Raw genomic sequence first — 12318 nt, forward strand, 5'->3', positions numbered from 1 at the left:
TGGCCTCTAGTGGACTTTGATAAGTGGCTAAAAAAAGTGTGTGTGTGTGTGTGTGTGTGTGTGTTTTAAATCATGGTAGCTGCATCACAAAAGCTCCAATCAAGAGGGTGGTAAAAAGAAGGCACAGATCATTACAAATACCAGATTTTCTCTTTCTGTTTTTGTAAATATACCATCATATATAAGCTAAAATTTATCTTAGGGTGGTGAGGTTTGCTGGCAGGGGAAGGGACAGGTTGGACCTAAAATTGCATATGTAATAGAATCCTAGGGGGGGACACAAAGCCAGGCAGCTTTCCGCCTAAAGCAAAAGAACGGGATGCTCGCTCCAGACTGTATGTAATACAAACACTGGGAGAAATCTGTGACAAAACACGATTAAAAAATGATAAAATTATAAAGCTTGTAAACGAATAATCTAAAATTACATTTTATTCATGGAAAATATCATCAAAATAGTACCACCATGGACTAAACTGCCTGAGTTTTCATTTCACGTGTGAGATCTCATAGTAAAAAAGCCTTTAGCACAATTTGCTCTAAGTCACAACCAGTGCCAGACCCAGGACTATACCATGGGGAAGAGAGTCTCCTCTTGGATGGAATTTGTGTTGTGCTATCAAGACTTTTGTGCTAATCTTTCAAACAGGGACGTGTTGGGGCAAACCTTTAATCTTTTGGCACAAGGTTATTTTGGCTGGGGCGGAAAATTTGAGTCTTGGACTCAGGATGAATGATGCGACATTTCATTTATCAAGTATTCATTTTGATTGAAGAGCTTTCTTGATGTCATTCACTTCCATCTATGAAGGAAAAACAAGAGCCGAACAAAATCACAATGAATCGGCTGGCTGGAGAAAAGCTGAAAGATAAGTTGATTGAAAGAAAGTAATCCACTTGACAATTTGAAAGGTAAAATGAGTGAAATGACATGTGAATGAAGAGTTGATAGCCATGTCAGAAATGACATAAACCTAAAGAAAAGGCGCACCAACACGATGCACTAGGAAAGGGTGGATGTCTGAATTCTCAGGCTACCAGTATTCCACATTTGTCAAAAGCAACAATACAACAACAATTCCAGTTTCTTGGCCAGAGGCTGGAGCAGGCTGTCCAGACACACTGGACCATCTGGCAGGGCTGGAAGGCAGCTGTGGTTGGGCACAAGGGGTATCTATCAGCACCCCCAAAATGAGGACAAGCAGTTACCAATCCTTTGAGCAGCACGGATCTGTCACCGCCAAGGGCCCCAACTGGCTGAGAGCTGAAAGTCTACCATTTCCCACTCCTCCACCCTCTCTGCCATTCGGTAATGGCTGAGTTAGATCAGAGCGGGGTAGAGGGGGACAGAGCTCTGATGCCCTGGCAGGACTGCCATAGCTGCCAGGGAAAAGCAAAGAGATAAAGAGCAAGTGTTGAGTGCGAACAGCTATGGTCCCTGGAGTCCTGATGGCTGTATGATGGAAGCGCCAAGGAGGTCTCCCCGGGGCCATGCCCTCTGGCGGTCACTACAATGAGGCCTCTGAAAACTGGGGGGAACTTTTCCACAGAGAAGATGTTTCAGATAAATTCCAAATAAGAAATCCAACTAGGGGCACGTTTGCTAATGTCCCCCTTCCCCTAGACTTCCTGGACCCAGGAGAGAATGTGTAATAAGGCTATATAATTCTAAGAAAATTGTCACAGGAAGCGCGTCTAAATCTGCAGAAAAAGTCACTGTCATTTATTTTCAAAATAAAGCCCTGACTCTGCTCCCACCCCCAACTGAGCCTCTTAAGGGGCAACAGGACACTAGGGACCTACCTGCAACCGAAGCCGGATTTTCTTCTCTTCATCCAACTCCGACAGTAACTGCTTAATCTCCCGTCTGGAAAGCAAACAGCGATAAAATTAAACAAAAGCCCAGACTTCCCCAATAGGAGATAAGAAGTCTCTTATCACTTCCAAATCCTTCTGATCCTTTTACAAAGAAAATGTGGCCAGAACATTCTATTTTCTTTGCACAGCTACGGCTTGAAGTCTGTTGCAGATGGAAAGGCTTGCCATTATTTCCGGGCTCCCAAAATACATAGTCATCAAACAGTAGGTCCGAAACGACCTTTGAAATCCCTCAGTCCAAGCTTCTCCTCAAAGAAGAAGATGGGGGAAACTGAGGCCCCGAGAGGTGGCCTGACTTGCCCAGTGACTAGACTCCAGGCATCCAGGCTCACACTCTGTCGCCTCTCCTCTAACTAGTCCTCTATTACGGAATCACTGGTCTTTCAATGTATTTACATAATAATATTCATTGCAGACAGTTTCACTACTTCATTTATATTTCCTTTATTGTCCCAGAGTTTTAAATTACTAAAAGGCTAGTGGTAGGTTTTCACAGAGTCTCACAAAATCCTACAAATAGTAACAGTCGAAAATGTGGAGGTAAGATAACTGAGTAACGATGGAGTAACTACATCATGGAGGAAGCAGACACGCGTTCGGACACAGTCTTGTGCCCCTTCCAACACTAAATAATGAAGCAGAACTTGCAAACTTGCAAACTCAGGGCTCTATGTGTAGGATGATGCAACCAGCCTAACTCTGGTCAGAGAGCTGTCCTCCATTTTAGGGTAGCAAACACTCCATTTTACACATACATTTTTACAAACTGGATTAGAAAAGCAAAAAACAAAGACTGCAGAAACAGCACAACAAAAAAGGGAGAAGTGACGCAGCATTTGCTCACTTCAGATGAGCACCATGACGGCCCCTGTACTTGGGCCAGGGTCCCAGCACTGCCGTCAACATGCTGGGTTTTCTGACACGAGCCAGCTGTGATCCGTTACTGTATTTACTGAAGCACACGCTATGCATCACTGTCTCAGTGGGCACCACCCAGGGCTTAGGAAAGGAGAAGATGGGACCCTAAGCAGACAGCACGCCTCCAGGAAGACTCTGGCAGGCAAAGCCTCGAGCCGTCCAGGTTGGGGGAGTTAGTTGCGGAACAAGGTGCGAAGAAAGTCACTATGTCTTGAGCTAGTGACATACGAGCTTCCTCCCCTACGAGGGGGGAGGAAGATGGGGGAGTTGATGGAGAAGAGCCAGGACAGAAGCAGGGGGTGAGAACCGCACATTTGGGGATGAGGGGCGTCGACACAGACTTCAGCTGAAGGCGGAAAGGAAAGTGACGCTGAAGGCAAGGAGGGGAGACTGGGGGGGACGCGGTGCCCTGGGGCACAAAGGCCAGACTGAGGAAGGCAGGCCTTGGAAAGGGGCCACTGTGACATTTGACTCAAGATGTTGGCGGGGGGAAGGTCAATTGCAGGCGACTATGTCCAGCTTCACAGTGGAGAGAGGAGCATGGGGGGAGCAGCCCCAAAGCACTGGTGATTCTGCACTCGGACTCGGGCGCAGGCCTTTTCAGACGTGCAGCACAGTCCTAGGCACTTCTCAGAGGGAGGGCCCCAAGGGACGGAGCCCTGGATCCAGGTCAGTCTGACCCAATGATAGTCTTATTCAGAAGGCTGAGAACCAGTACTCTGGGATGGACTGGGGTTATGGCGTCACTGTCTAGGCAGGGGACCCGTCACCTGGACGTGGATGGGGCTTTTGGGTATTTAAAGAGATAATGCACAGGGCCAGATAGGAGCTGGGGGCTTGAAGGAGTTAGGGGCAGCCTGGCTGGTGCCCTGAGACCCTCTCTGATCCCATCTGCTCTTCTGCATATTTATCAGATGAGCCCCTTCCAGGGAGGGGGTAAGTCTAAGGGGCCCCAAATTCATATGACATTCCCAGCCCAAGGCGGGAAGTGGGACAGAGCCACAGTGCTCACAGCCCGCGCCGCTCCCTCTGCGGGGCACTCTGCTCTTCGCCATCGTAGGTTGGCTTTCAAAACCCTACTTAGGAAATGCCCCCTTGAGATGCCTCGCCATTCCCTCAGGAAACAGCTAACTGTTCCCTAAACTCTCTGCATCTCAGCTTATTCAGGTAAGTGCCCCCTGATTTCTAATCCTTTCACCATTGTTTTTTTGTCACTGCACACAGCACCCTGAGAGATAGACGTGTAATATTTATTTTTGTTCACAGGTCCCTCTCCCCATCTCAGTGCCCCTTGATGGTCAGAGATGTGGAGAGTGTGTGCGTGCAGGCACGCAGGATGAGCCCCGGGGTCTCCTGGAGAGAACATCCTGCTGAGGTTTAAAGATTCCCTGCGTCTTTTTCATACACCGCAGCCCCGAAATGCAAGCCAATTCCTTCATGAGGCAGCTAGTTGAAGACATGGCAATTTTTCTGATGCTAGAAGCAAAGCTGGCTGTTGGGCTTATTAAGAAGTGGTGCATGTACATTACTGTGTTGGATGGGAATCTGAAGATCTTTCTTTTTAACAGCTCGCTAAGCGCATCAGTCCTTGTAACCAACTCCTCCCTGCACGCTCCACGGCCAGCCGTGCCTTCCCGCCTGCGGCTGGGCCAGCTGACGTGTGGAGCAGAACTAAATGAAGCCTCTCGGTTCACACGCCCATTCCCACCCCTGCTGCCACCATCACGGGGTGGGGGGTCCTCACAGACAGGCTGGGACCCAGGCTGGCAGAGCAGGCCCTGACCCGGTGGAAAGCACCACAGGAGGCAGTGAGAGAAGGGGCCGCAGACACTCACTTCTGCTGGTCCTTCATGGTCTCGATGGTGCTCCTCAGCTCGCGGACCTGTGTCCTCAGCTCCTCCAAGGCTGCCTGGCTGCTGGCCACAGGCTCCATCTTTGGTTTTCCTTCCGTGCCGAACAGAGATGGGGAGTTGGCTCTGTGTCCAACTGTTCCCAAAGAGGACGACAGGGGGGAAGATGCTGCTGAGGACAGAGGGGCTGGCCCGCCGCCGCCCGCCGCCATGGTCCCCGGCTTGGGCGGGAGGGGTGCTTTGTTGTCGGACACCTGTGACGACGGGGGACAGAGAGGAGTCAGGCCAGGGGTTCATGCGCTGCATTTCCCCGTCTTGTTTACTAAGACTCTCCAGCTACATCACTGTCCCCACGTCCCTCCACATGCTCCACTCACTCATTTGACCTTCCTCCACAAGCGCTCAGAGGCCCACGCGGTGCAGGCATCCCCCTAAATATTTTCAATCCGACCAGCTAGTCCCTAACTAGTTTAATGTACACGGCCAGAGGTCCATGTACTCACTAGGCTCCGCAAACTCTGCAGTGAGCAAAACATTTTCTTGGCCCTCAAGGAGCTTAGAACCCATTGAGGTACAGACAAACAGACCGACACACCACAGATGAGAGGAGAGTCTGCCCACAGGAGGGAAGCACACAGAGCTGCAGAAGCCCACCAAAGGGACCAAGTGTCCGGGAGGGAGGAGCTGACAGCCCCATCTTGGAGGAGGAAGATGAGGGAGCAGTCAGAAAAGAGGCAGGCTGAGGGGAGAAAAGAGTTCTAGGAGGAGGGAACGTGCCAGGCAACGGCCCAGAGCCTGGAGAGTGGATGCATTCATGGGAAGCAGCCAGCCACGCGGCTGGAAGGTCAGAGATGGCAAGAGAGAGGTAGGGGGTGCTCGGGGGCTGGTGGAAAGGGTGAAAAAGACCACGTGCCAAGCAAAAGATCACTGTGGCTGCAGACGGGCTGAAGGGCTAGCAAGTCTGCAGGTCTAGAGAACTGCTGGGGGACTCTCATCTAGTGACAGCTAGAAAGGGTGAGGGTTTGACTCAGGCAGCGGCCAAGAGAATAGAGAACAGACAGCTTTGAGAGATGCGGCAGTGACAGGCTCATCCAACGCAAAGATGTAGTCCCTACCCTCCCGGAGCAGACACCCCAAGACCAGGAGGATGTGGTCCTGGACAGGCTGTAGCGGGTGAGGAGGAAGTACAGATTGAGGGCCAGGGAGGCGGGGGATGGAGGAAGGAGGCATTAAAGTTGGACCTTTTCATGGGAGGACAAACAAGTTGGAGGCCCAGACAATGATCTCGGATTTGGGCACAGTGAATTTTAGGGGCCTGAAGGAGAGCCGGGGGAAGGCCAACGGGCAGAGCCAATGATTCAAAGAGTAAGGTGGGCCAGAGCAATCACCAGAGGAAGTGGCAGCCATGGGGGTGGATAATACAGAACGAAAAGAGAGGAGGCTCAGTGATGGAACCTGGGGATGCCCCAAACTGAAGAGGTGGAAAGAAGTGAGAGCCCTTGGGGACAGAGTGGTGAGAGAGGGGAGGAAGCCAGGCAGGAGGGGCCTGAGTTATGGACGTCTCCTGGAGGGGGAGCTTCTAGAAGGGTGCTGAGAGGAAAATTGGGGGGGAGGGCCCATTTGGTGGAGCCAAGGGAGACTGAAATCTGACCAAGGCAGGTTAGGGCCTGAATGGGAGGTGAGGTGTGTGGTCTGCAAGTTGAGAACTCTCTTTCCAAACCATCAGCTGAGGAAGGAAGATGGGAGGGAGGGAGGGAGGGAGGGGGGAGAAAGGGGGAGGGGGGAGAGAGAGAGATCATGGAGAAGCCTCGGGAGGCAGGGAGGAGATAGGCTCAAGGAAGGGCTTTGCTTGCTTTCAAAGATGGGGGAGACCCTGAGCTGGAAGCTATCTCGAGGGAAAGAGCCAAGGCTGAAGATGCAGGAGAGAGGCGGGGAGGCCCGATAGAGAAGTGTCCTGAGGGGCCAGGAGGGCACAGGGAGTGGGAGAGTCACAGGTGGGAGGGAAGAGGGGCCAGCGGCAGGCCTGGTGAGGGGCGGCAGCAAGGGAAGGTGAGATGATTGGCAGGTGGGGAGGGGGCAGGTTGTAGACAGGACGTCGGGAGGGGAGGGGAGGAAGGGGAGGCTGGTGGTGGAGCTCCCAGGGCAGGCGCCAAGATGGGACCAGGCTGGCAAGATGAGGAGGCAGAGTCTGGATTCAGGCTGTGCCAGAGGGAGAAACTGGGCAGAGTCAGCCAGAAGCAGATGGGCCATCATTCCCAGCCTCTCTGCTCGCCTTTTCTCTGCCAAGTTATCATTGAGGAAAAGCGCTTTCTGCTGCCAGGGATAGCAAGCTAGCATCCTGTGCTTGTTGTTAGTAGGAGCCATAGTAAGAGGGAAGAGGAACTGACATTTCTGGAGCACTGGATATATGCCGGACGTTGGCTGGACAATTGAAACAAGGATCAGTTGGCACACACGTCTGACGGAGCAGGAAACTGAGGCTTAGGGGTGTGGCTGAGAAATCCCCCAAGTCTCACTGCTAATAAGTGGCAGAACTGAGATTTAATTCCCTGCCTGTCAGCTGGACCCTCAAGCCTGGTATGGTGACTCTGGCTGCCTGAGTCTGAAGACTGATGCTCTCCTGACCTTACGTTCTTCACTTATTTTCTATTCCTGGGTTTTTACTCTCCCCCGTTTCCCACCCTGCATCCGCCTACGCCTCCCCAGACCCACCAATGTCCTCACACTGACCAACTTCCGGGCACTTCCTGAAACAATGCTTCTCTTAGCATTTCCTACGTGACTCACTCTCCCAGCCCACTTCAGCTAAGAAGTGCTTTTTTAAGTCCCCACAGAGTATAGGCCACCAAATGTCCTGATCAAATTAGTTCAAGTGGAATTTCTAGAAGCAATAAACAACATGAGATGACAACTCCAGGGAAGGGAAAAAGGCTAATGGGATAGAACAGTGCAAATCAGAAACGTGAAGAGCCACTGCCCACCAGTAGATGTCACTAGAGAGACACTCTAGGGATGGAGGAGCACCTGCAACTGTGGGCATACCTATGGTCACCAGAGAAAAACGGGTCTAAATCCAATTTCTGCAAATGGAATCCTTTTAAAAAGGAAGTGCTTCAGTTTTGTGAATAATTACAATCGATCTGTTTTACAGGATCATACTTTTGCTGACTATATCGGATTTTAAAGAAAATCTATACATGTAAATTCTTAAATCTACGAAAACGAAAATTCTACATCACCTTTGACTTCTTTGTGTTAATTCCTGTGTCAAGTGCCTTAAGAAGTGACTTCACTTTTCTGCTTTTAGACAGAAAACAGTTGCTAATGTTGACAGAAAAATAATTCCAATTGACTGGGTTCTCTTAGCATGAAAAAAATGGAATTTTAAAATCGTACTTCACATTCACAGGATGAACAAAACTTGTACGGGGAACCCTTCAGAAGCCACACACAGTTGCTAAACAATGTCTTCTCTGTTCCTCACAAGCCAATAATAAAAGAGCTATACCATCCCCTGGGCATGCAATGAAGTCAAAATGTTTTCAGACTACACATTTATCCTAATAAATTAATCCAAATCAGCATTTCTTTAAGAAACCCTTATAGTGATTCAAATTCATGAACTGCCAACCATAATTTGTGACACCGCTAGTTTTGAACATAAAAGTCACAATCTGTGGGCAGAGAGCCTGGCATTTAATATATTTAATGTATTCTTTCTAGACATCCCTAGGCTTTTAAATTTGTTTTGGTTGTTGTGATGGTGATGATAGTGGTGGCGGTGGTGTGTGATGACGTCTGTAGGGGGGGCGGTGACATATAAAGAGGAGATCAAACCACAAGAGAAAACATGAGAAATGAACTCTGAACCTGTATCTCAGGGATTCTGCTCAGTTTGGGAGACTTGTAACATACCTTAGGGATTTTGATGACCAAAATAAATCACTGTCACTAAAGAATGACAAAAACCTGCATTGTCTGTTGCAGTGGACTGAATGTTTGTGTCCTCTCAAAATTCGTACGTGGAAATCCTCACCCTCACTGTGATGGTATTTGGGAGGTGGGGCCTTTGGAAGGTGATCAGGTCATGAGGGTGGAGCTCTCATGAAGGGTAAGATTCGTGCCCTTTTAGAAGGGACCCCAGAGAGCTCTCTCATCCTCTTTCCTCCGGGTGAGGATACAATGAGAGAAGTTGGCAGTCTGCGACCCTGAAGAGAGCCCTCACCAGAACCTGACCATGCTGGCAGTCTGATCTTGGGCATCCAACCTCCAGAAATGTAATAAATAAATTTCTATTGTTTATAAGTCGCCCCATCTACGGCACTTTGTTTCAGCAGCCCCAAATGACTAAGACAACTGTTTATCCTCGTTGGGTTTATAACTCATCATCAGAGCACACATGAAAAGGCAGGGATCCCGTGCTATTGGGACGCCCTCACCACGGCTGGGCACTCACTTGGGATATGGTAACAGTCTTTGAAGTTTTCTTTGACGCGTCCACTCCTCTGTGTGCAAGCGAAACGTGTTCTTCTTTATCTTCTTCAGGACTTGGGGAGTCAAAGATATCAGGGCTTGAAAGCGAAGACTGGATAAAGCCAAAAGAAAATGCTTTTTGTCAGAATTACGCCTTAGCTGACATAGTTTTTGTTAACATAATGCTGTATGCTTTTGAAAGCACTCGACACTTCTATTCCGTTTGTCTCCTCATTACAATCACGAGGCAGGAAGCGTGCTGTTATCTGTGTGCTGGAGAGAGTGGCAGGGCTGGGACTAAGAAGCAAAGAGTTCCTAGACCAAGGATCTTTCTATGGGCTCTTTCCACCGGTGCCTGTTGGTCATTTCATCCGTGCAAGCATCCGTCATCCACCTTTTCCTGCTCCCTCCATCCCTCAGAGCCTCTCTCTCTATGTCAGCATTTGCTACTGTGTGCTAAGCACTGAGCTAGGTACTGAACTTAACATGCCAGCACGGTCCCTGCTCTCAGGGGGCTGACAGTCCGGTGGAGAAGGACACTCAGGTCGAGAGGAAGCTGCCTCTAACCTGCCTCTCCTCCATTCTCTCCTGATCCTTTTTCAGAACCATTGAACCTGCTGCAGAGTGAAGTGCCTGAAAGGACTTCTCTGCGAGGAAACCATTTCTGGGGGCAAGGGAGCAGCAGCCCTGCTGTCAAGTGACCAGAGTTCCCGCAGCCCTGGAGCACAGCTCTACCTGCCAGCACAGCAAGCTCACATCTGCTCCTAAAATGCTGTCCTCATTGCCGTGGACAGTCCTCATCCACTGCGGAGTCCACCTCTGCTAAGGTATGTTTACAGAACTGCAGCATCTTTTGGTAAAATATGGGGATAACACTCCTATCCTTCCTGCCTCACTGTGAAGATCCAAAAGCTGGATAAATGTGAACCAATTCACTGGAATCACTCTGTCATTTCCAGGTTTTAGGACAAAGCAAAGGAAAGAGTTCCTGTGGCAAGGAATCATTTTAAAGGAAGGCTCTTGCAGAGATATCTGCAGGTGAGTTCATACTCAGCCTCTCCTCTCTACCTTCTACCGCTATGGTCAAAAAATTGTCACATTTAGCATCACCACTTGGTGCCATTATAGAAAAATCACGCCTACAAACACTGCTTGTTTCCTTCTGTTTACTACTAAGGCCATACATTTAGGGAATTTTTAAGCAACATTTTAAAATCAAAAGGTCTTGTTTGTTAATCTTCATTTAATCTGAAAATCCAATTACTTCGAACAACACCCCCCAGCTAAGCTTTCTTCTTCATCTAAGCTTAATTGCTTAACCACCTTGCAATGCCTCTATCCTCTCATTTTGAGATTTTATTCAAAGAGCCAATTTCCTCCTACAGAACCTATGGTTCATGAGCTGCCAATCAAAGCTTGCTCTCTGAATTCTATAAACATAAATAGCTCAAACTAGGGTGAGAGGCCACAAGCTGGGGAGTCAGGACTGATGTATCTCCTTGATCATTCCCTCTAATGGCCTTTTAGGAATATGTCCATATCCACTAATCCCATTCTGCTATGAAAAACTGACAGGTGCTACCAGGAAGAAGAATGAACATGAATTGAACGTATACATCCCTGTGGGGATGGACAGGAATGCAGGGAGAAAAGTGTTTATACTTCTTTAGAGCACACATGTATCTTGTTGTCTTAAGTCTGCAAATAAAATCGTTCCATATAAAATGCCAAATTGAGCCACTGTGCCTTAAGCTTCCCGTGGGCAGGGACCACGTATGTCTCATTCCCAGTTGGAGCCGTGGTACCTGGTACAGAGCTGAGCCTGCAGGAGATGCCCATCAGTATCTGTTGCATGAGTGAGTGAACAAATGTGTAGTCTAGAAGTGGAGTGAAGATGCCGTGCGGCCTCCCCTAAATATAAACCAACTCTCAGACATGGGATGTATGGACCAAGGGTGGGGTGGGGATGCTAATTTGAATTTCTCTGTCTTTAATTCTGATGCCCCAAGGCCCTCTGGATCTTGAAAAGTTGGGAAGAATTTGGAGGGGAAACAAAAGTGATGAAGGATTTGTAGAGAAGATGTGGGAGGTAGGATTAAAAATTTAAATATCGAGCCACTAAGAAGCGATGATTTAGGTTGTGTGTATATGAGGTGTTTGGGGAGCGTGTAGGGGGGTGAGAGGGAGGGAGAAAGAAGGCAGTATTGACACAGTACTCCATAGAAGAGTGAAAAAGTAAGCCACTTTCTCAAGTCTTTCTCCCCAAAAGATGTCAACACATAGGTAGATATGTTTCCTATGAAGAGGAAAATAGGACGACTGAAACCAAACTTCCAGACTCAGCGGATATGAGAGAAGAGGCTCAAAGGAAGTGGCATTCTTTTTCTTCTACATGATGAGCCCTTAGGTAGGATCAGAGATGAGGTGAAAGTAGAAAGTATCCTAGGAAACCTGGACAAGGTTAATTCCTTGGTGTATCTGGGTGACGGTCCAAGGCCTTTGGCCCGAATTCCCAGCAAGGACAAGGCAATGTCATATATACAGAGAGATAAATAGATGGACAGACAGACAGACAGATATACACATACACATACACTGCCTGCAGAAGCATCAAGATTTTTCTACGATGACATTCACTTCAGTGTTTATGATGAAGAAGTGGAAACATAAATGTCGAGTATTCACAGGCGAGGACAGCAGGTAGCCATTCACCGTGATGTGATGGAAGAAAGTGTGATGACTGGGGGAAGGGGTGCCATGTAAGGGGGGAAAAGCAACTTTCAGAACAGTGCGCCCTATGTGATCCCATTTTTGAAGAAAGAATGGCTATACAGCAAGAGGTTAATAGTTCTTAGCTGTGGGGAGCAGGATTACAGGTAACTTTCTTCTTTATGCATTTTGTTGTTAACAATTTGGTACAACAGATGTATTACAGGTTTCTAATAAGAAAGGAAGTTATTCAAAAAGATCCAAATGAAAAACTTCTGCAGGTTATCCGGAGCCTTCTGACTGTTCTTTCCTGCCTGAGCAGGTGCTTCATATGTTAAAACCCAATCTCCTAAAGGTCTGTGCGGGGTTCCCCAGAGGGTGCTGAGGACAGCACTTTGAGAAAAAAAGGCTTGGCCACTGCCAGGCACCATATAGTGGCCGATCTTTTTTTTTTTAAGTAAAATTCTGCTTTGTTTGCAGACTGAATCAG

General features: G+C 48.5%; 1 protein-coding gene across 5 annotated transcripts in view; it reads right to left on the minus strand.

Moving 5' to 3' along the window:
- Positions 1-414: 414 nt before the first annotated feature.
- The window catches only part of SH3KBP1 (SH3 domain containing kinase binding protein 1), a 298864-nt gene continuing 286960 nt past the window's right edge, over positions 415-12318 (minus strand). For 4 of the 5 annotated variants that reach the window (XM_074359924.1, XM_074359925.1, XM_010954521.3 and 1 more), the window contains 4 exons: positions 9103-9231; positions 4632-4900; positions 1804-1867; positions 415-803 (listed from right to left, as the gene is read on the minus strand). In XM_074359924.1, the coding sequence (XP_074216025.1) occupies positions 762-803; positions 1804-1867; positions 4632-4900; positions 9103-9231 (504 nt within the window). In that variant the 3' untranslated portion in view covers positions 415-761. The remainder of the gene's footprint in view (positions 804-1803; positions 1868-4631; positions 4901-9102; positions 9232-12318) is intronic. The other variant, XM_045516323.2, reaches the window with a different exon arrangement.

This window comes from Camelus bactrianus, chromosome X, assembly GCF_048773025.1.
Source record: "Camelus bactrianus isolate YW-2024 breed Bactrian camel chromosome X, ASM4877302v1, whole genome shotgun sequence".
NCBI lineage: Eukaryota > Metazoa > Chordata > Mammalia > Artiodactyla > Camelidae > Camelus > Camelus bactrianus.